The sequence below is a fragment of the Podarcis filfolensis genome (assembly GCF_964270895.1).
Source record: "Podarcis filfolensis genome assembly, chromosome: 13".
Classification (NCBI taxonomy): Eukaryota; Metazoa; Chordata; class Lepidosauria; order Squamata; family Lacertidae; genus Podarcis; species Podarcis filfolensis.
The window spans coordinates 43,984,000-44,006,388 of NC_139615.1; the positions used below are offsets into that span (position 1 = coordinate 43,984,000).

Consider the following 22,389-nt stretch of genomic DNA (forward strand, 5'->3'; position numbering starts at 1 on the left):
TTGGGAAAAGTTGTGGACCACCGGGATAAAATTTACGGCATGTAATGCCTTAAGAGAAAATATTATGAAAATGATATATAGGTGGTACATAACCCCAGTCAAGCTTGCAAAGATTTACCATGTGCCTGACAACAAATGTTGGAAATGTAAAGAAACTGAAGGTACATTTTTTCATCTTTGGTGGACTTGCCCGAAGATTAAGGCATTCTGGGAAATGATCTATAATGAACTTAAAAAGGTATTTAAATATACTTTCCCCAAGAAACCAGAGGCCTTTCTCTTGGGTATTGTCGGCCAAGGGGTGTTAAAGACGGATATAACTTTCTTTATGTATGCTACAACAGCAGCTAGAATACTCATTGCGAAGTACTGGAAGACGCGAGAACTACCCACACTGGAAGAATGGCAGATGAAGGTGATAGACTATATGGGCCTGGCAGAAATGACGAGCAGAATCCGAAACCAGGGAAGAGAAGCAGCGCAAGAAGAATGGAAAAAATTTAAGGACTATTTAAAGAAATGTTACAAAGTTAACGAAAGTTAGAATGATGTTGGACTGGAAAGTAAATGGTTACTATTAGCAATGGTTATGATAAGGAGAATAAGGAAGAATAGTCTAAATTTAAATTAAAATAAGGGAAGATTTGCTGAACAATCGATAAGAATTTGGAATACAGAAAGGGGAGGCATGAGGAAGTCGGGGAAGATAGGATATGAAATCAGGATATGAAATGATACATGTTTTTTGTTTTGTTTTTGTTTTTGTATGTTTATGTTTGTTATATTGTGTCTATATGGAAAAATAAAAATATTATAAAAAAAAAAACAGAAGCATGAGGCTAGCTAGCAGTGTTCACGCAGCAGTTGAAATGCACTTTGTTCATGCTCAGAGATCCTGCAGTTTGCGGGTAGCCGTTGTGGGATCACAAATATATTTACATACCGCCTTTCCTCTGATGACCCCAAGGTGGAGCATGTGGTTCTCTCCTGCTCCATTTTATCTTCAAACCAACCCTGGGACCTTCTCTTTTCATGATTCAACATGCTGAAAGGAAGACACTTGACAGCACTCCTGCAGGTGCGGGTGCAAGGACAGCTTAAAAACCCAGCATGCACTTCAACCCCGCTGAACTAATTCTTTGTGAGCTTCCTAGACGAGGGACCCGGAGAGCAGCAACACGAGAGCAGGGCCTTTTCTGTGGTGGCTCCTCGCTTGCAAAATGCTCTCCCCAAGAAGACTCGCCAGGGGCCATCGTCATACTTCTTTAGCTGCCGGGCAAAAACACTTCTCCCAGGCCTTTGGCTAATTAAACAATCTATGGCCTTTTAAACTGTGTGGGGATTGTTTGTTACTATGATATGTGTTTTTGTGTTTTTATATTGTAAAGCATCCTGTTATCCTTGGGTGAAGGGTGGTATAGCGTTATTATTAATTAGGCATGGGAAAAGACTGCTTCAAAACCCCACTCAGCCACAAAACTTACTTGCGTCTCAGCCTGACCTACCTCACAGGGGTGTCGTGAAGATAAAATTGGGTGAGGGGAAAGAAACCATGTAGACCGCCTTGAGATCCTTGAGGAAAAGCAGGACATAAATGAAATAAATTCTGTGGACTGGTTTGTGAGTATCTGCAGATGATGTTTGCAGAAAGACAAACACACACAAGCATTCTTCTTCCCTGCAAACCTTAGGGCCCCCTTCCATTAATAATGTGTGTTTGCTAAGCCACCTTTCAGAATACTTTTAAAGCCTGGAGTGATGCTTCTCAAAATGCGCTTAGTAACGACTGCACAAAATGATCTAATTATTCGCAAACAGCAGGAGGGAAATTCTGCTGGTCTCTTTAATTCTGCTTTTCTGAGAGTCTCCTTCACTCTGGGTGAATTGCAAGCGTTTGAGACAGAATTACTGAACAGGGACAAGGCAGCAGGAAAAACCACAAACCAAATAATGCAGATAAAAGTCAGCACGTCAGAGAAAAGGGGTGTCACTGTGTGCCAGGGACTGCCTCTTTTTTTAATCCAAACAGCAAGAACTCCATCCTCTGATTCTTCTCAATACAGGATTACGCTGGCAAGGATATCCGTTCCATTTTTATACCTGAGAGAGATTTATCTGAGAGTCTCCACATCCTTGCAGCGATTCAGAATTCGGACTATCAAAACTTCCCCCTCCCCCAGATGTTCAGAGCTTTGCATCCTTCTTGGCGGGGTCGTTCCTTGATGGGAGTTGAGCAGCCACTTGCGCTGAAATCAATTTAAGAAAGCTTTCTCTGCCTCTGGAAGGCAGGGTCGCTCTCCGTCTTCCTCCTCCTCCTCCGCTTCAAAGACAGCTACCGCACACTGTCCAATCGGGACGTAAGCGACGACATCCACTTCTCCCCCACCCTTGCTGGGCTTTTGGAAATGAATCTCCAGGGCTTCACGCATCAATTCCTCATCCAGGACGTCTGGAATCCCCGACAGCAGGACAGTCCGAGCGCAGACCGAAGGACGGAACTGGAACGGAGAGAAAGAAAAAAGAGGATTTTGTTGTCGGCGTCCATCTGCCTCGGGACACAAAGAAGGACCGCCTCGGGGGGTGGTTGAACCGCCGCGTTAGCATCACTGAAGGGACCTCTCTGGGGTGCAAGCCTGGGCAGTGTGGACGGAGGTCCTGGGCTGCCCAGATGACTAGACCTCCCCTCTCTCGGCCTCATTGATGGGGTCCAAAGGAAAGCAGAGCAATACGTCTGGCACCAGCTTGGCCGCGGGAGTTGTTGGATGGAGGCGTACAAGACGCCATCCAACTGTCTTAGGGACTCCATTCCTTGGCCTTTTACTTCTCCCAAAGATATCCTGCAAGGCAGTGGAGGTTGAGGATCAGAGCTTTCTCAGAGATGGGCTACCTTCCTAGGTACGTCATGTCAGGAGTTCAGCCTACACTCGAGTAGGACCCTGGCAGAGACACATGCCCGACTGGCATGTTCCCTCCCTCCTGGTCTTACGTTCGGGAGCCTCAAAAGCTTTCTGCTGCCCGAACATCACAGCGACCGATGCCAACCAACACCGGCACTCTTAGGGATCCGCAGAGTTTGCGCATCATGCGCGTGACAGACCTCAGCAACTCAGCATTTATTTACATATAAACACACATGCAGCACTGCAACATGGCTCCCTCTCTCTCTAGTATCAAGACAGCAAAGAGAAAAAGAACAAAGGACAATAGTCCCACTTCATGGAACACAAACATCCTGTTTCCGTCACTTCCCACTCTGTGGAGTCAAAACATACACCGTTGTGTGATAGACAAAAATCCCATGACTGCAATCATGGATTAGGAATTCTAACACGTCATGTGCTGAAACCATCTTTTTAATCATTGGACCCACTATTTTGGGTTAGAAGTGAAATTCAGAATTTTGCTGATGTGGCAGACTGCGCTGGTTAAATCCCTGACAAAATTCCAGACTATTTGTATCGTCCGCTCAATCTGCCGGAGCCTGTCTTTGCACGCAGGGGAAATCCCTAGCGCACAATGAATGATGATGCCAGAGCTGAAGAGTCCTGGTTGCTTTTGCTAAGTGCAAACATTACCACCAGCAGCAGCAACGAAAAACATGAAGATCCAGGAACCCAACATGCATCTGATTTTGGACAGTGGGGCTGTTGCATGATTTGGTTTCCTGAGGTCAGCACTGCTGTTGTGATAGAGCCTTGGGGTAAGTTGGCCAGGACCCCATTGAGCATGAGGAACCCTTAGGGACTGCCCATCCCATTTCGCCGTCTGAGGAGAAACAGGAAGGTGCCACACCTTCCCCCTGAAGCCTCGTTTAACTGAGGTTGTAGATTCTTGGTTCTGGCAGCAGGGAGAAGTGAGAAGCCGCAGCTGCTTCTCCCATGGTGTAGGCACTGCCCCTTGGGATCCTGCAGCCCGAAGCGGCCGCCTCCGTCCACCTCAGGGGAGAGCAGGCCCTGACCCAGCTTACCACATTCTGAAGCAATGCACATAGCCTAATAATTTATGTATACCCTACCCTCCCCGGCCAGAGCCAGGCTCAGGGCAGCTAACACCAACAAAATCACAGGAAAAACATAATAGGGGGGAAAGAGGGGGGGAGAAAGAAAAAACACCCCAATTTAAAATACAGGTTAAAATGCAGCCTCATTTTAAAATAGCTCACCTGCAGCTCTGCGATTTCTCCGCCAACATAGTGTGACAGCTTGACTGTGTGAATCTCCTGTCCGATGGGCACTCGGTGCTGACCTTTTTGGATAAGCCGCTTGGCCACTGGCGAAGGGGGAGAGGCAAAGAAAAGGACAACATTGCGACTTTCCATCTCACTACTTTTAAAAAACGGTGCAGCTCTAACTACCCAAAGCGTAATACAGTTCTTGAACGTAATCCGTTCTGGAAGTCCATTCTTGGTTCTTGAACGTAATCCGTTCTGGAAGTCCATTCGACTTCCGAAACGTTCGAAAACCAAGGCGCGGCTTCCGATTGGCGCAGGCGCCTCAGAAACAATAGCCGACAGCAGCATCGGACGTTTGGCTTCCGAAAAAGGTTCGCAAACCGGAACACTGACATCTGGGTTTGCAGCATTCGGGTTCCGATTTGTTCGTCAACTAAGCCGTTCAAGAACCAAGGTTCTACTGTAGTTGACATTTGGCAGAAGGGACTCTTGTATTCTGTACAGCACCTAGCACAAAGTTTCTTCCGAATGAAGATTATCATGCATTGTGGGGTGGGAGAAAACAAGCCCATTCACAGGGAAATTAAACAATGTGCTCACTTACACCCTGGCTGTAAAATGAGCAGCAGCTCAAACAAAAATATGGCAGTTTTGGTTTAAAATAAATCTTAAGCATTCGTAGATGAGCTGGAGATGGTCCAAGAAAGGGAAATCGGGATGATCACCTCCCTTGCGACAAAAATAATAAACCGATTTTTGAGGTAAGCAAGCCACCTGCCCCTTCCGCCTGCCTCTTCATCTATCTCCTCGTACCTCCATCATCCATAAACGTCAGCACCACGTGGCCAGAGTCCCTCAGCCGCTCCACGCTGAACACCTCGCCTCCCATGTTCTGCCGCTTGCTGAAAAACAACTCCAGCTTCTCAAGCAGCCGGTCCTCAGGCAGAGAGGAGGCCACGATGCCAGACAGCAGGACCCGTCGCGGACTCTTTTCCAGGGAGATCTGTGTGGAATGGGGAAGAGGTCTTAGGAAACCAGAATGGCTGCATCATGGCACAGCTGAGGAAAGAAGTCCATCGGGGGAAGAAGGGAATGTGGGGTTGGGTGCAGGCCACCTCCCTCCACGCAATCCACCTCAAACAGTAGTGTGGTCACGGTCTGGCTGGAGGCAGAAGAGGCAACAGCCGGGGAACCCCCTAGGCCTAGGGAACCCCCAGGGGAAGAAGGCTCAGAGCAGAGCAAGGATGAGTGGTCAGCAGCAGAAGAGGAAGTGGACCGGAGGGAGGAGGCGTCAGCAGCAGGAGAGGTGACAGGGTTTAGTGAGCTAGAAGAAGCTGTGCCAGAGAGCAGTTCTAACTCAGAGGCAGAAGCGGAGGCTGGGCTAAAGACAGGTGGCTGAAGAATCCAGGCCATCTCCCCCTCCTGCTGTGGCCAGTCCCCTCTCTCCCCTGGTCTCCTAGAACTCGCAGAGAAACAAAACAGCCAGAGCAGAGTGTGGTTGTGTACAGACACAGTCTGACACAGCATATAACACCAGGCCTGAAAGACCTACATTGGCTCCCAGTACGTTTCCAAGCACAACTCAAAGGGTTGGCGCTGACCTTTAAAGCCCTAAACAGCCTCGGTCCAGTGTACCTGAAGGAGCGTCTCCACCCCCATCATTCAGCCCGGACACTGAGGTCCAGCTCCGAGGGCCTTCTGGTGGTTCCTTCCCTGCAAGAAGTGAGGTTGCAGGGAACCAGGCAGAGGGCCTTCTCGGTAGTGGCACCCGCCCTGTGGAACGCCCTCCCATCAGATGTCAAGGAAATAAACAACTACCTGATTTTTAGAAGACATCTGAAGGCAGCCCTGTTTAGGGAAGTTTTTAATGTTTGATGGTTTATCGTGTTTTCAATATTCTGTTGGGAGCCGCCCAGAGTGGCTGGAGAAACCCAGCCAGATGGGCGGGATATAAATAATAAAATTTTCTATTATTATTATTATTATTATTGGAAAGACCCTGGAGAGGAGGAGTCTTAGTGGATACCAGGAAGACGGGGATCTTCAGTCCTCCTAACTGCTTCATCGGGGCAAGGCCTCCTAGAAAGAGTTGCTGAGACCACTAGGCCTGAGCTGTGGTCTGCTTTCTGGAATAAATATTTAAAGCTAAATCTAAAGTTGCCTGATTGACTCAGTGGTGGCTATCTAGTCTTTTATATATCATATGTGTTTGGATTATTAATGCATTTGGATGACATTGTATAGTTTGATTGTTTACACTTATGCCAATGAAGGCCAATAAGAACTGCACTGGCCTCGGGTGATTTATTGTTTTTGCTGCTGACCTACGCTTGACTCCGGCCCTGACAGGGTGCTATCGCAGTTGCATGGATTGTAGCCTAACGGCATGTACTGCAGAGGTGCAGAAAATGTGCTGAGTGTGGTGCTATGTGCAGCATTCAACTGCCTGGGAATGTTAGCTTTCATTTTTTAAAATAATACAGTGGTAAAGGTAAAGGTAAAGGTACCCCTGCCCGTACGGGCCAGTCGTGACCAACTCTGGGGTTGCGTGCTCATCTCGCTTAAGAGGCCGGGAGCCAGCGCTGTCTGAAGACACTTCCGGGTCACGTGGCCAGCGTGACGAAGCTGCTCTGGCGAGCCAGCACCAGCGCAGCGCACGGAAACACCGTTTACCTTCTCGCTATAAAGCGGTCCCTATTTATCTACTTGCACTTAGGGGTGCTTTCGAACTGCTAGGTGGGCAGGAGCAGGGACCAAACGACGGGAGCTCACCCCGCCGCGGGGATTCGAACCGCCGACCATACGATCGGCAAGTCCTAGGCACTGAGGTTTTTTGTTTTTTTTTATAAACTTTTTATTGGTTTTTTAACACATAATAATAGACAATACAAAACAATACAAAAACAAACAAACATATAAACACGTATAATTTCTTCACATTTTTTCTTAAACCTTCTTTCATCGACTTCCTCATACCTCCCCTTTCTGCATCCCTGTTTTAAAATTTTCCAGCAAGCCCCAATGTCAACTTATAACACTTTTTTTTTCCTTTGAATCCTTTTTCTCATATCCAATTATTTGTCCCCGCAATTCTGTTTTACCTGACCCAAAACATTTTAACACTCATTAATTTTGCAACAGTTCTTAAGATAAGCTTTAAATTTCTTCCAGTCTTCTTCCACCGTCTCTCTCCCTTGGTCGCGGATTCTGCCAGTCATCTCCGCCAGTCCCATGTAGTCAATCACCTTGGTCTGCCATTCTTCCAGTGTGGGTAGTTCTTGTGTCTTCCAGTACTTTGCTAGAAGTACTCTTGCTGCTGTTGTAGCATACATAAAAAACATCCTATCTTTCCTTGAGACCAATTGGCCCACCATGCCCAGGAGGAAGGCTTCTGGTTTCTTCACAAATGTGCATTTAAGCACCTTCTTCATTTCATTATAAATCATTTCCCAGAAGACCTTAATCCTTGGGCACGTCCACCAAAGGTGGTAAAAGGTACCTTCAGTTTCCTTACATTTCCAACATTTATTATTGGGCGTGTGGTAAATTTTTGCAAGCTTGACTGGAGTCATGTACCACCTATAGATCATTTTCATAATGTTTTCTCTTAAGGCATTACATGCCGTAAACTTTATACCGGTGGTCCATAACTGTTCCCAGTCAGCAAACATAATGTCATGACCAATATCTTGTGCCCATTTAATCATAGCTGATTTAACCGTCTCATCCTGTGTATTCCATTTCAACAGCAAGTTATACATTCTTGACAAATTTTTAGTACTGGGGGCACTGAGGTTTTACCCACAGTGCCACCCGCGTCCCATAATACAGTGGTACCTCGGGTTAAGTACTTAATTCGTTCTGGAGGTCCGTTCTTAACCTGAAACAGTTCTTAACCTGAGGTACCACTTTAGGTAATGGGGCCTCCTGCTGCTGCCGCCGCCGCACCACCACCGCGCGATTTCTGTTCTCATCCTGAGGTAAAATTCCTAACCCAAGGTACTATTTCTGGGTTAGCGGAGTCTGTAACCTGAAGCGTCTGTAACCCGAGGTACCACCGTACTAATAAAACCAAGAACAGGTTTCTAGTTACAGAGTTAAGATTCGATAAAGAATCCGAACTTTCCTGTTCCAGCCCATTTTCTGTTTCAAATGTTCCCAATTACAATTACCCCCAATCACCCCAAAGTTTGGATGCGCCAGATCTGTATTGTGGGTCCAATTTTACAGATGCAGAACCCACCTCCAAGGATGAGGGCAAGAGTAATACCATCGCCTCAGCCTTCACGTGCACATAGCTGAATTCATCCAGTTGAACCTGGTGCTGCTCCATTTCAATGATCCTGGAGGCAACTGACAGGGAGAGATGGAAAAAGAGGTCAATTCAACCCCAACTATCTCCTTCCATCCATATGCTTTCCTGTCTGTCAGTTCGTAAAGGTAAAGGGACCCCTGACCATTAGGTCCAGTCATGGCCGACTCTGGGGTTGTGGCGCTCATCTTGCTTTATTGGCCGAGGGAGCCAGCGTACAGCTTCTGGGTCATGGGGCCAGCATGACTAAGCCACTTCTGGCGAACCAGAGCAGCACACGGAAACGCTGTTTACCTTCCCGCTGGAGTGGTACCTATTTATCTACTTGCACTTTGACGTGCTTTCGAACTGCTAGGTTGGCAGGAGCAGGGACCGAGCAACGGGAGCTCACCCCGTCGCGGGGATTCGAACCGCCAACCTTCTGATCAGTTTAACCCACAGCGCCACCCGCGTCCCCATCTGTCAGTTCAGCAACCCAGAATTAGTTCCCACCCTCCTCTAAGATGGAAACAAGATGCTTTTTTTGTCCGTGTGTGATTGCATTGAGGGGTGTGTGGAGTGTTAGGGGAGAGACAAGGCGCATCATGCTCCTTCTGGGGTAGCTTGGTCCCTACTCTGTACCCCAGGAATGGCTTTGACTAGCTGGTTAAACAAGTCAAGGGTAGTCAGTGGGTCTCAAACCCTCGGTGACTTAGGGACTTCCCCTGTATTCAAAGACAGGCTCTGGCAGATTAAGCAGACAAGACCAATGGTGGGTCCAGAGGTGAAGAAAGCATTATTTGCATGTGTTATAGAGGGAAGTGAGGGGCAGGTGGGGCTCATCAGCCCGGGAAGGTAGCCCATCTGGGAGAAGGAAAACTCGGATCCGAAATCTCCGCTGCATTGCAAGATATCTTCAGGAGAAGAAAAGTCTACCAGCCTTTCTCAACCTGTGGGTCCCCAGATGTTGTTGAACTACAACTCCCATCACCCCTAGCTAGCAAGGCCAGAGCTCAGGGATGATGGGAGTTGTAGTCCAACAACATCTGGGGACCCACAGGTTGAAAACCACTGGGCTAAGGAGTAAACTCTACACAGATCCGGAGAGGAATCCCTAAGGTGGTTGGATGGCTCCTTAAAGGCCTCCTTCTGGCAACTCCTGCAGCCAAGCTGGTGACAAATGTCTTGCTCTGCTTTCCTTCAGATGTAAATGTGATAAACAGCTATACAGTGGTACCTCGGGTTAAGAACATAATTCGTTCCAGAGGTCCGTTCTTAACCTGAAACCGTTCTTAACCTGAGGTACCACTTTAGCTAATGGGGCCTCTCACTGCTGCTGCCGCGTGATTTCTGTTCTCGTCCTGAGGTAAAGTTCTTAACCCGAGGTACTACTTTTGGGTTAGCGGAGTCTGTAACCCGAAATGTTTGTAACCTGAGGTGTTCGTAACCCGAGGTACCACTGTACAACTTTTAGAAGACAGCCGTGCATCGGGAAGTTTTTAACGTTTGATGCTTTATAGTGTTTTACATACAATGGTACCTTGGTTTTCAAACATCTCCATTGATGTACATTTTGGTTTTCGAACGCCGCAACCCCGGAAGTAAATGCTTCGGTTTTCAAACATGCCTCAGAAGTCGAACATGAAACGCGGCTTCCTCTGAGTGTAAGATCCTGAGGCCTAGCTGTCGGCTGTTGAGTTTTCGGTTTTCGAACATTTCAGAACTCGAACGGTCTTCCGGAACGGATTATGTTCGAAAACCAAGGTACCACTGTATTGTGTAAGCTGGCCAGAGTGGCTGGCGAAACCCAGCCAGATGGGTGGGGTATAAGTAATAAAATTCTTATTATTATTCCTTTGGACACCAGCAAGGCTGAGTCTTGTTGTCTGGGGAGGCCAGGGTTTGCATACAAACTGCCCACAAGAGGTCACCTCAGTGCTGTCCGCGCAGCAGTTTGACTTCATGCCTGGAGGCGCACGCCATTGTCTTTGAGACAGACGGATGCCAAATGACAACATTGCTTGAAAGGGTTGGGCAAGATCTATGGAACCTTCATCAATAGAGAGATAAATTAGATTGAGAAACCAGGAATTGTAGTTGGGTGATCTCTTAAGGTGCCTTCCCTATAGAGGAAGAGCAAGTCCCATCACTAGAGATAAAAGTGGTTGGGACTTTATACAGGATTCCTACTGCCAGCAAGGGGCTGGTTGAAATCACCCGCAAAGAGCCTTTGGGTTGCATTCAGCTAACTATTACTCGGAGTAGATCCATTACAATGAATGGGCATAAAGCTAGTCATGGCCGTTAATTGCAGCAACCGATTAATGTGCGTCCGAAAGACGCACCATCGTGCACACGCACATGGCGCCAAACCCAGAAGTGACCCAGAAATATCCCTGGGCCAAAATGCTCCCAATTGGCTGTCTCTGCCTGCTCTCAGGTTCCCCAACTTAGGGCCACCCCTGTGGCATCTTTTCGGGGTCATAATTTCAATCCGAACAGCTGCTCCTACCCTCATGGCTTTCAAAAGTGATGAGAGCCGATCCCCCAGGCACAGGGTATCGAATCTGTGGCCGGGCTGTCAAACGGTTAGGCAATGCCTCCTCCTTTGCTTCTTCCACGTGGCCTTTAAACACCATCACCCGTTCAGGTAAGTTGGTTGGCACCTGGAGAGTTGGCAGGAGAGAGAAGGTTGATATGAGAATGGGTTTTTCTTTCTGCCAGGTTTCGCACTCTACAACAAACTCTATTTTGAGTCAGAATTCCAACTGGATGTATCTCGCATGCGTACTCTTCTTGTTTCGTATTTCACGTTGCCTCTTCTGATTAAAACTTTTAAATTAATAAGTAATTGTAGAACTCAGCTAGCAGATAGTTTAAGGGAAATGCTAAGGAAAGGACAGAGCAGTTCTGTGCATAGGCAGAGATTTTGCCTTGCCACTGAACAAATGCCATCAGTCTGAGTTGGTTTCTAGGGCAGAAAAGAGGAATAATAATAGGAATAATAATAGGAATTTCTTTCTTTCTTTCTTTCTTTCTACATGCATGCATACATACATATGCCGCCCATCTGGCTGGGTTTCCCCAGCCACTCTGGGTGGCTCCCAACAGAATATTAAAAACAAGATAAAACATCAAACATTAAGAACTTCCCTAAACAGGGCTGCTGTCAGATGTCTTCTAAAAGTCAGATAGTTGTTTATTTCCTTGACATCTGATGGGAGGGCATTCCACAGGGCGGGCGCCACTACCGAGAAGGCCCTCTGCCTGGTTCCCTGTAACTTCACTTCTTATAAGGAGGGAACCAGCAGAAGGCCGTCAGAGCTGGACCTCAGTGTCCGGGCAGAACAATGGGGGTGGAGACACTCCTTCAAGTATACTGGGCTGAGGCCATTTAGAGCTTTAAAGGTCAGCACCAACCCTTTGAATTGTGCTTGGAAACGCACTGGGAGCCAATGTAGCTCTTTCAAGACCAGTGTTATATGGTCTCGGCAGCTACTCCCAGTCACCAATCTAGCTGCTAGATTAGTTGTAGTTTGCGGGTCACCTTCAAAGGTAGCCCCACGTAGAGCGCATTGCAGTAGTCCAAGCGGGAGATAACCAGAGCGTGCACCACTCTGGCGAGACAGTCTGCAGGCAGGTAGGGTCTCAGCTTGCATACCAGATGGGATCTCAAGAGGAATTCTGACTGGGATTCAATGGCTCCTTCCGGGAAAGACACAAGCTTGCCTGCATGAGAAAACTAGCCTATTTCTCAGGCCACATGCTTCCCCACACCCAGTACCTTGTGGAGCTCTTCTTGAGCAACCTGAAACCTTTCCAGCTGCTCCAGTTCGTTTTCCAGAGCCAGTTTCTCTTGTAGCAATTGGCGTTCTTCCGTCAGCGCCACCTGAATCTCTCTCTGCAGGGAAAAGATGGTGATCCATTAAACAGGGAACACAAGGGATGTCTGCCAGTGCACACAACCTGTAAACCCAAGATGTGCCCAAGATGTGTTTGGACTCCATCTCCCATCTATGGGATATTTAAAGTGCAGTCAAACCAAGAGTTTCCACATAGGCACATTTTTACGGTCGATTATTGCATTTCAATATTTTACCATAAGCTGCCCAGAGAACATAGTTTTGGGGAGGCATGCAATGATGGCAAACAAATAGGTAAAAAGGTAAAGGACTCCTGGATGGTTACGTCCAGTCAAAGGCGACTATGGGGTTGCGGCGCTCATCTCGCTTTCAGGCTGAGGGAGCCGGCATTTGTCCACAGACAGCTTTCCGGGTCATGTGGCCAGCAGGACTAAACAGCTTCTGGCACAATGGGACACCGTGACAGAAACCAGAGCGCACAGAAACGTTGTTTACCTTCCTGCCGCAGTGGTACCTATTTATCTACTTGCACTGGCATGCTTTCGAACTGCTAGGCTGGCAGGAGCTGGGACAGAGTCACGTGGATTCAAACTGCCAACCTTCTGATCGGCAAGCCCAAGAGGTTCCGTGGTTTAGACCACAGCACCACCTGCGTCCTTGACAAACAAGTAACAACAGCCTTATTGCATAAGTTACACAGTTTGCATAATTTATTATTATGTGCATGTGTTAATCTGGGGGTAGGGTGCCAGAGTCCAATTTTCTGAGAATCTCAGCTCTCTACCTTTCCTTAAAGCATGTGTTTGGCCTACACAGCTGGAAGAAAAGCCTGAACTGTTAAGTTGTGGGTGAACATATCAGACAACACAGCGATTCTTCAAACAGCTCTTGTTTATTCACAGGCCAGGACAGAACTGAACTGAAGGGTTCAGTCAGCCTGCTTATATAGAGCTCCAGTACAATGTTACTGTAACAACTTTCTAAAACTATCCAATCACTGAACGCCACTTTCGATCCCTTATTTGCATAACTATCTACAGTATCCCCCTGCTGGCCCAGGGTGAGAACTTCAGTACATAACACCAGCCACATTAACTGCGCTTTGCAGTCCACGGGCTGCCTGAGTGAAAGGGAACATACATCAGCAACACCTGGGGAAATATCAGAAAGATGAAGGAAAACACGGAGGACGATTTGCTGTGGTCGTATTTCCCCTCCTGACCTTTCACAATGACTTGCAAAATAAAAGGATGCAAAATAAGAAAATGGGTGCTTATGTTTCATCAGAACGACTGCATAACTGAACATCTCTCAGTGCAGGACTGGGGTTACACTGATGAATAATTTGCTTTTCTTTAAAGAAGGGCTGAGGAACCTGTAGCCCTGCAGTTGTTGCTGGAGAGTTCAACAACAAACATGTTTCCCATTCCCTGCTTTAAAAGAAGAATAGACTCAACCCTGGTCTTAAAAGATCTGTACTATGGTTTTCCCAGTAGTGATGTATGGAAGTGAGAGCTGGACCATCAAGAAGGCTGATCGCCAAAGAATTGATGCTTTTGAATTCTGGTGCTGGAGGAGACTCTGGAGAGTTCCATGGACTGCAAGAAGATCAAACCGATCCATTCTGAAGGAAATCAGCCCTGAGTGCTCACTGGAAGGACAGATTGTGAAGCTGAGGCTCCAATACATTGGCCACCTCATGAGAAGAGAAGACTCCCTGGAAAAGACCCTGATGTTGGGAAAGATGGAGGGCACAAGGAGAAGGGGACGACAAAGGACAAGATGGTTGGACAGTGCTTTCAAAGCTACCAGCATGAGTTTGACCAAACTGCAGGAGGCAGTGGAAGACAGGAGTGCCTGGTGTGCTCTGTTCCATGGGTTCACGAAGAGTTGGACACGACTAAACAACAACAACAACAACCTGAAAACCTGCTTTCTGGGACTGAGACTTTTCTTCAAGCTCCTGGAGTCTTTTACGCAGAAGCTCGGTTTCTCTCTTGAGTTTTGATGCCTCTTGTTCGCTCTCTTTTCTGCCAGTCTCCAAGGAAAATCGGTCAGCCTCCAATGCTTTGCACGTATCCTAAAGGTGACAAGTAGACATGTGACAGTCAGAAAGCATAAAACCAGGAAAGGGGAAATCTGAAGAAAATGTGTGTATTTTTTTATCCCGATGAATTTTTCTTAAACTTTCCAGTAGGCAAAATGGGAAATTGAGAATATCCAATCAGGGTGATGCTCTTTAATACTGTATGAGAAAGTTTCTGTCCACATAATATGTTTCCTTTGTTTACTACGAAGTTTGTGTTATCTATTGTTTCTTTCAGCTTTTCAGGTGGCAAACACAAACATTTAAGAAGCATAAGGGGGAGCTCCCTCTCCAATGCCAGGTATATATTTACATTTTTGCTAGCACAAAAGTAACGCACTTCTACTTTGGGGGCCACAGTCCTAGGCATGCTAACCTCGGGGTGATCCCCACTAAACAGAGTGGATTTTGCTTCTGAGTAAACATGCAGAGGGGCGCGGGTGGTGCTGTGGGTTAAATCACAGAGCCTAGGACTTGCCGATCAGAAGGTCGGCGGTTCGAATCCCCGCAACGGGGTGAGCTCCCGTTGCTCGGTCCCTGCTCCTGCCAACCTAGCAGTTTGAAAGCACATCAAAGTTCTAGTAGATAAATAGGTACCACTCCGGCGGGAAGGTAAACGGCGTTTCCGTGCGCTGCTCTGGTTCGCCAGAAGCGGCTTAGTCATGCTGGCCACATGACCCGGAAGCTGTACGCCGGCTCCCTCGGCTAATAAAGTGAGATGAGCACTGCAACCCCAGAGTCGGTCACAACTGGACCGAATGGTCAGGGGTACCTTTACCTTAAACATGCAGAGAATAAATTTAAAACCAGGGTGGATTTGATTTAAATCAAATCAAATCGATTTAAATCACGATTTAAATCACAAGTCAGTAAGACTTGATTTAAATGAATTTTTTTACAGAAGGACTCATTCTTGCATATTTACAACCAGAGGAAGTTTCCATTTTTGGAACAATAAAATTTCAGAGTAGTTGTTTACAGTTATATAAAAAATTACCGATTTGGTTATACTATTAGAAAGACATAGACAGATAATTATAAAATTATTGTGAGGTTTAATAAGTTAACTGTTTATATTCTGACATCTTTTCTGATGTGGTTAAACATTTTCTTTTAAAAAAAGAAAAACTTAGCTTGAGTTTTAGCACACATGAAAAACTTAAAACAAACCCTTATTTCCTGATGAATAGCCTTTGGAGTAGAATGTAACTTAAATAGAAAACTATCTTTAGAAAGATTTGTCATTCCAAAAGCATTTTATTTTAAAATCCGATTTCAATTTTTAAAAATCCGATTTCAATGTTTTAAAAAATCATTGGTTTTTATCCATCCTGTTTAAAATAAAAAGCAATTAAAAATAAAATAAATATAAAGGAAAGAGCTTTGAGGAAAGCCTCCGTACACCAACACATCTCACTTTCGACATGAGAGACAACTGCTGTTTCCAAAGAAGAGTACCTGCCATTTCAAGGTTTGTTCTGCTGCCAGTGTCTCCAAAGACTCACTTGCTGAAATTCTTGGACTGGGCAGGTAGATGAAGGAGTCCTGAAGAGCAGAACAAAAGGATGTTCGTTCACAGTCCAGGGCCTCCGGCCTCCACGCAACAGGAGCGCAGAGGCGAGTTCAAAAACTTATGGGACATGGTGGGGACGGGGAGAAGGGGACTAACTTTTTATTATTTTTATTTTTATTAAAGCTTTATTGCAGAACAATTTACACACTACATAAAAAACAACACAAACCAACCAACACCATACCCTCATAACAACTAAACACGAACGAACAACATATCATTTGGCATCACACACACTTTTGACTTCTGATTCACCTCACTGTACTTTTTACACATTATTGGTCTATTCACACTTCCTTATTTTTTTAACTGTTGCATATCAAAAGGAGATTTTTGCTTTTATAATTTCCTCATTATTCAAGATTCAATCCAGACCTGTCAGGAGATTTTCATTATCACAATCCTTTCTTAGATATTCTTTGAATAATGTCCAATCTTTACTCACTTTCTGGTTTGAGTTTCCTCTTAATCTCCCAGTCATTTTCGCAAGTTCTAATTATTCTATCATCTTCGCCTGCCAGTCAATTTTTGTGGGGGTTGAGTCACCTTTCAAATTTTTTTGCTATTAAAATTCTGGCCGCCATGGTTGCTTACATAAGAAAGTTTCTAAAGATTTTTTTGTATTTTGGTAGACATCATGCCTAACAGAAAGGCTTCTGGGGGTTCTTTGAAGGTGAATTTAAATATCTTTTTGAGTTTGTTATTTATTATGTCCCAGAATTCTCGTATCCTCACGCAGTCCCACCACATGTGCAGAAAGGTACCTACCCCCTTTTTGCATCTCCAGCAAACATTTGAGTTCTTTTTATACATCTTGGCCAGTTTGAGAAGGGGACTAACTATTGATCACTTGGTAAATATATCAACTTCTTGAAGTAAATGCACAGAGCTGCCCAAACTGCCGTGTGAGGCGGCGACTTGCATACAGTCATACCTCGGGTTGCGAACGCTGCGGGCTGCGCATTTTGGGGTTGCGGACAGCGCCGAACCCGGAAGTACCAGAACGGGTTACTTCCGGGTTTTGGCACTTGTGCATGCGCAGAAGCACAAAATAACGTCACGCACATGCGGAGAAGCACCGAATCACGTCATGCGCATGCGCAGCGCTTCAGGCTGCGAACGTGCCTCCCGCACGGATCACGTTCACAACCAGAGGTATCACTGTACAGTGGTACCTTGGGTTAAGAACTTAATTCGTACTGGAGGTCCATTCTTAACCTGAAACTGTTCTTAACCTGAAGCACCACTTTAGCTAATGGGGCCTCCTGCTGCTGCCACGCCACCGGAGCACGATTTCTGTTCTCATCCTGAAACAAAGTTCTTAACCTAAGGTAATATTTCTGGGTTGGCGGAGTCTGTAACCTGAAGTGTATGTAACCCGAGGTACCACTGTACTTGAAAGCGGCACTCTTGAATCAAGGTTTCTCATATCACTCTGAAGGAAGACGCAACAAACATGTTTAGCAGAGAGGCATATGGTGTTGATATGGAAAAGGATCTATTCTCTAAAGAGCACACAGCAACAGCGGCTTAACCGTGGAGTAGTAGATTACAGGAATGCATAGAGGCGAGCAAAACAAGCCAAGGGAGTCACAGGATTCCCTCGTGGGATTCATCCAAAGACAAGATCAGTGGACAACAAACTGTGTCACCCCCTATTAGTACTAAAGTAAGGTTAACTGGGGACGCGGGTGGCCCAAACCACTGAACCTAGGCTTGCCGATCAGAAGGTCGGCGGTTCGAATCCCCGTGACGGGGTGAGCTCCCGTTGCTCGGTCCCTGCTCCTGCCAACCTAGCAGTTCGAAAGCACGTCAAAGTGCAAGTAGATAAACAGGTACCGCTCCAGCGGGAAGGTAAACGGCGTTTCTGTGTGCTGCTCTGGTTTTGGTGTTCCATTGCGCCAGAAGCGGCTTAGTCATGCTGGCCACATGACCCGGAAAAACTGTCTGCAGACTCCCTCGGCCAGTAAAGCGAGATGAGTGCCGCAACCCCAGAGTTGTCTGCGACTTAACTGTCAGGGGTCCTTGGAGGCTCTCAGCTGCCAGTCCAAGGGGTTTGGAAGGACTGGATAGCTGCTGCTAGCCCCGGACAGGCAAGTTAAATATGGATGCGACTTTTGCACCATAGCAAGGGAACAAGTGGCACTAATTAACATAACACACAGCCTTGCAAGGAATCCTAGGAAATCAGTGGTCAGTTAAGCAGAGGGTGGGTATTTTCTTCTTCACGCAACATAAAATTAACTCATGTCCATGTGCCACCACCAAAGGTGGAAATGCCACCGGTTTAGGGGGCTTGAGGAAGGGCTGGTGAAGTCTATCCACATGAAAACCCAGTCTTGATTACATTTAGCGTTCATAATTTCAGCAGGATAATTTAAGGGGGTCATTTTGTTGCTGCTGTTCTTAAAACAACTGCGTCAGAAATACTTGATGTTTTACTGCGAATAGCTCAGAGGTTTCCCAGCAGATCCTGGGCTCATTGCACTACATTTAAAATAGCAAGCTGACCCAAACACTAAGGAAAGCTGGTGTAAGTTTTAATCTGTTTTACTATTTTAATTTTTTGATTGTATTTTTTCCTTGATTCCCTTGTTTTTATCTTTTTCAAAACCACTTTGAGATTTATTTATTTTTACAATCAAATGGCCTATATATTTTACGAAATAAATAAAAAAATACCACTTTAAACCTTCATGGCTTCCCCCAAAGAATCCTGGGAACTGTAGTTTGTTAAGGGTGCTGAGAGCTGTTAGTAGACCCCTCTATTACAAAGCTTTGATATCCAGAATTCCCTTGGAAGAGGGATTGATTTTTAAATCATTCTGGGAACTGTAGTTCGGTGAGAGGAATAAGGGGTGCCAAACAACTCCCAGCAGCACCCTTAGCAAACTACAATTCCCAAGATTCTTTGGGGGGGAAGCCAAGATTATTTAAAGTGGTGTGATATTGCTTTAAATATGTACTGCTTAGTCTTCATCCATCCTCTGGGTGCCACACAGAGGCAGATTCTTAGTTGCCTATCTGTTGCCTGCTTACCTCATCTGAATCCATCCTGTTGACACACCTGGAAGAAAACAGAAGGGCTGAGTTTGCAGTGCACTTTAATACAAAACAGAGCTAACCCAAATACCACCCAGGGCGGGGGGTGGGGGGGGGGAGAGAATGTAATTCGGTTTTATTATGCAAATATGCGTCTGCTTTGCATAATTTATTCTGCTTCACATACCCTAGAGCAGCACAAAGAGCTTAGATCCCTAAAACTCCCGTCTTTATCCAGAGATTCCTTGTTTCCCGGCGTTCCTTTTTTTTTTTTTTTAATAAATGTTTATTAGAGTTTTACAGAACATAAAAATCAAACACTACATATACCAACACAAACAAAAAACAAAAAACAAAAAATTCACACATAATACAGAAAAAGAAAAAAGAAAAAAAAATCCACTTTTAACTTTCAAGATTTCGTATTCCTCTTTCCTGACCTCCTCACATCTCCCTTTTTTGTGTTCCTCTTTATTCCGTCAAATTCAGCAAATTCTAACCCTCTTTTAAATTTCATTTATAATTATAGGCTCCCACTTATTAAGTCTCTAGTTTCCCCTCTTTTTTAACTCCTTTTTTTCCTATGTCCTTTAACCATATCCCAAATGCCATGTTACCTTTACATCCCACATCATTTTAACATTCAAACATTTTACAATGTTTCTGTAGATAGTCTTTGAACTTTTTCCAGTCCTCTTCCATCATTTCTTCTCCCATCTTGTTTCCCGGCGTTCCTCGCCTCCGTTTCCTTACACGCTGCCATGCCTCTCTCCCTCGGTCATACGGACTAGAAACTTGACGCCGGAAAAGTCGAGACCCGCCATGGGAGAAGCCAGGATTTTTGTTGTGGGGCAGAACCTCGGTTTGCCATGTATTGATTATTGATTTGGGAGGGCAGCTGCCACTCCCTGCCTCCCCCCTCTTGGCTACTCCCATGAAATCCGCCCTGCTTGCTGCACTCACAGTGCCCGGTCCCGATCCCCAGGCTTCAAATGCAATGGTTGCTGACCCGCCCCTACGGAGGACCTCGCCCTACGGTCCGGCGTCGAGAGGCAGGCGGCGCGCAGAGGGCGCGCACGGACACCTCTATCCAAGCGCAAAGCGGATCGTTTGGGTGCTGCGGTTTGGGGACAGATGCGGATCAGGCCCACAAGACCCCCCCCCCCCAAACTAGCGATCTTACCTTCCGCAGCAGCTGCTGGCCTCCTTGCGTCGTTTCCACTTTCGATTTCCAGCTGTTAAAAGCCGCCTCCCCCAAACCAAGCCCCGCCCTGAAGTCTGCTCCCCAGGCAGGATGGGGCCGCCCTTGTGGCGTTGGAAGAAGGGACCCCGGGTCATCTAGTCCAACCCCCCCCCCCACTCTTTACCATGCACGAATCTCAGCATAGAATTGTGGGGTAAGAAGAGATCTATTTGGTCCCCCGGGTTTGTGTGTTTAATCTGGGATTTCCGAGGAGCAACCATCCAGTTTCCGATATCTCAATGGAGAGATTGCTTTGGAATAACCGATAGCCTTGTCTTTAAATTTTTCCCCTTTCCCCTGCTATATAGCCCGGACGACTGCAGATTGCATGTCTAATATCGGAGTTCAGCATAGATGTGTTTAAATTGCAATGAACATGTGCAAAGTGCCCCCACCACAAAATAAATCAGCACCCACAGCTAAGAAATTATGTATGTACTAGCGGTGTGTGTGTGTGCGCGCGCACATATTATTATTTTCATGGGCTATTGACAAGCTTCCTTCACTCCGGAGTAGAGCCGTACTCTGCTCATGCTCAGAGGTGCACTGCCAGCATTTCAGAGGGGCAGCTTGAGAAGAGAAAAGCACTGGAGAACAGTGTTAGCAACGGATTTGCTCAAGTTCTTCCATTTGTTCTGCACTTCCATGCCAACCATGTCTGGAGGTGGTTGGAGGGTGGATGGCGGCTAACAGATTGAGGTTGAATCCTGACAAGACAGAAGTACTGTTTTGGGGGGACAGGAGGCGAGCGGGTGTGGGGGACTCCCTAGTCCTAAATGGGGTAACTGTGCCCCTGAAGGACCAGGTGCGCAGCCTGGAAGTCATTCTGGACTCATAGCTGTCCATGGAGGCACAGGTCCAGAAACCTCCTTAACCCAATCCCCCAGAGCCTGTCTGCACACGCAAGGGAAATCCCTAACTCACCCAGGGTTTGAGACCCATCAACTACCCTATCCTGGTTTAGTCTGCCAGTTGAAGCAGTTTCTGGGATGTGGCTGCTGTCGCAAGCTGACAGCTTCTAGGAGCCACAGGTGAGAGAGGAGTGCATGGTGGGCACCAAAGATGGACAAACTGCCCCAGGATGAACACGTGTGCCCCACCAGAGGGAGTACCCCATGCCTAACACAGACCATCAAATCTAAAGGAAGCAGATGGGAAAGTTGCAGGGAGGGTAATAGGAGAAAGCACACAAAGACCCCAATACACAAGGAATCCCCCTTTTCTTTTTCCAACATGCCAGCTATAATGCATCTACCGCAGTGAGCTCCCCATCCCACTCTGGGTGGGAAGCCAGAACCCAAACACTTCAAAATCCAAACAGATTTACATGGCTCTCACACTTCCTTACACCTAGATAGGCAGAGACCCTGGCTCAAGGTGGTTGCAAAGGAAAAGCAATGCAAAGTAGACAAAACCTGTTTTGTGGGTTATGTATGGAGATCAACACCTATATTTGTTGTATACTTTGTCCACATTGTGGGACCCTGAAAACTGTTCCTGCAATTAAACCATCACTCTAAGTTAAAAGTTCCTATGTGGGGAGTAATAATACCTTACTATTTCATGCAGTTGCCTTAAAAAGCCTTCTCCTGAGCAGTGACGTCCACATAACTGCTATTGTACTAATGTCCTGCTTCTGGGCTTATCACAAAACTATAGAGTTGTAAGGGTGCCCAGGGATCATCTAGCCCAACCCCTGCGATGCAGGAGTCTCATCTAATGCATCCATGGCCATCCAACCTCTGCTTAAAAACCTCCCAAGAAGGAGGCTTCACACATGCATCTGGTTGGGAATGCTGGACAATAATAATAATAATAATAATAATAATTTATTATTTGTACCCCGCCCATCTGGCTGGGTTTCCCCAGCCACTCTGGGCGGCTTCCATAGAAGCCAAAAATACACTAAAATATCACAGATTAAAAACTTCCCTGAACAGGGCTGCCTTAAGATGTCTTCTGAATGTCAGGTAGTTATTTATCGCTTTGACATCTGATGGGAGGGCGTTCCACAGGGCAGGCGCCACTACCGAGAAGGCCCTCTGCCTGGTTCCCTGTAGCTTTGCTTCTCGCAATGAGGGAACCGCCAGAAGGCCCTCGGCGCTGGACCTCAGCATCCG

The 22,389-nt window shown here is 46.4% G+C and overlaps 2 protein-coding genes and 1 long non-coding RNA gene across 4 annotated transcripts in view; 1 reads left to right on the forward strand and 2 right to left on the reverse strand.

Annotated features, from left to right (window-relative positions):
• Positions 1-22,389, forward strand: part of LOC310747938 (tigger transposable element-derived protein 1-like) — a 943,100-nt gene that overhangs the window by 513,523 nt on the left and 407,188 nt on the right. The gene's annotated exons all lie outside the window — the stretch shown is intronic.
• LOC310748248 overlaps positions 1-22,389 on the reverse strand; it is a 110,642-nt gene that overhangs the window by 39,700 nt on the left and 48,553 nt on the right. The gene's annotated exons all lie outside the window — the stretch shown is intronic.
• On the reverse strand, positions 1,802-20,267 carry IFI35 (interferon induced protein 35). Its single transcript, XM_083583615.1, has 10 exons — positions 20,210-20,267; positions 19,024-19,051; positions 15,870-15,956; positions 14,247-14,405; positions 12,247-12,363; positions 10,975-11,128; positions 8,415-8,524; positions 4,985-5,174; positions 4,163-4,269; positions 1,802-2,498 (listed from the first exon to the last, which is right to left on the reverse strand). The coding sequence occupies exons 2-10, from the start codon at positions 19,036-19,038 to the stop codon at positions 2,253-2,255; spliced, it is 1,185 nt and encodes a 394-aa protein (XP_083439741.1). The 5' UTR covers positions 19,039-19,051; positions 20,210-20,267; the 3' UTR covers positions 1,802-2,252.

Bases quoted from the DNA above. Each gene is read 5' to 3' on its own strand.
- IFI35 (XM_083583615.1), bottom strand. The intron at 5,175-8,414 runs GTGGGTTCTGCA...CATTCCACACAG, and splicing joins TCTTGCCCTCATCCTTGGAG to ATCTCCCTGGAAAAGAGTCC. The intron at 4,270-4,984 runs GTACGAGGAGAT...CCCCTTCGCCAG, and splicing joins GACGTTTATGGATGATGGAG to TGGCCAAGCGGCTTATCCAA.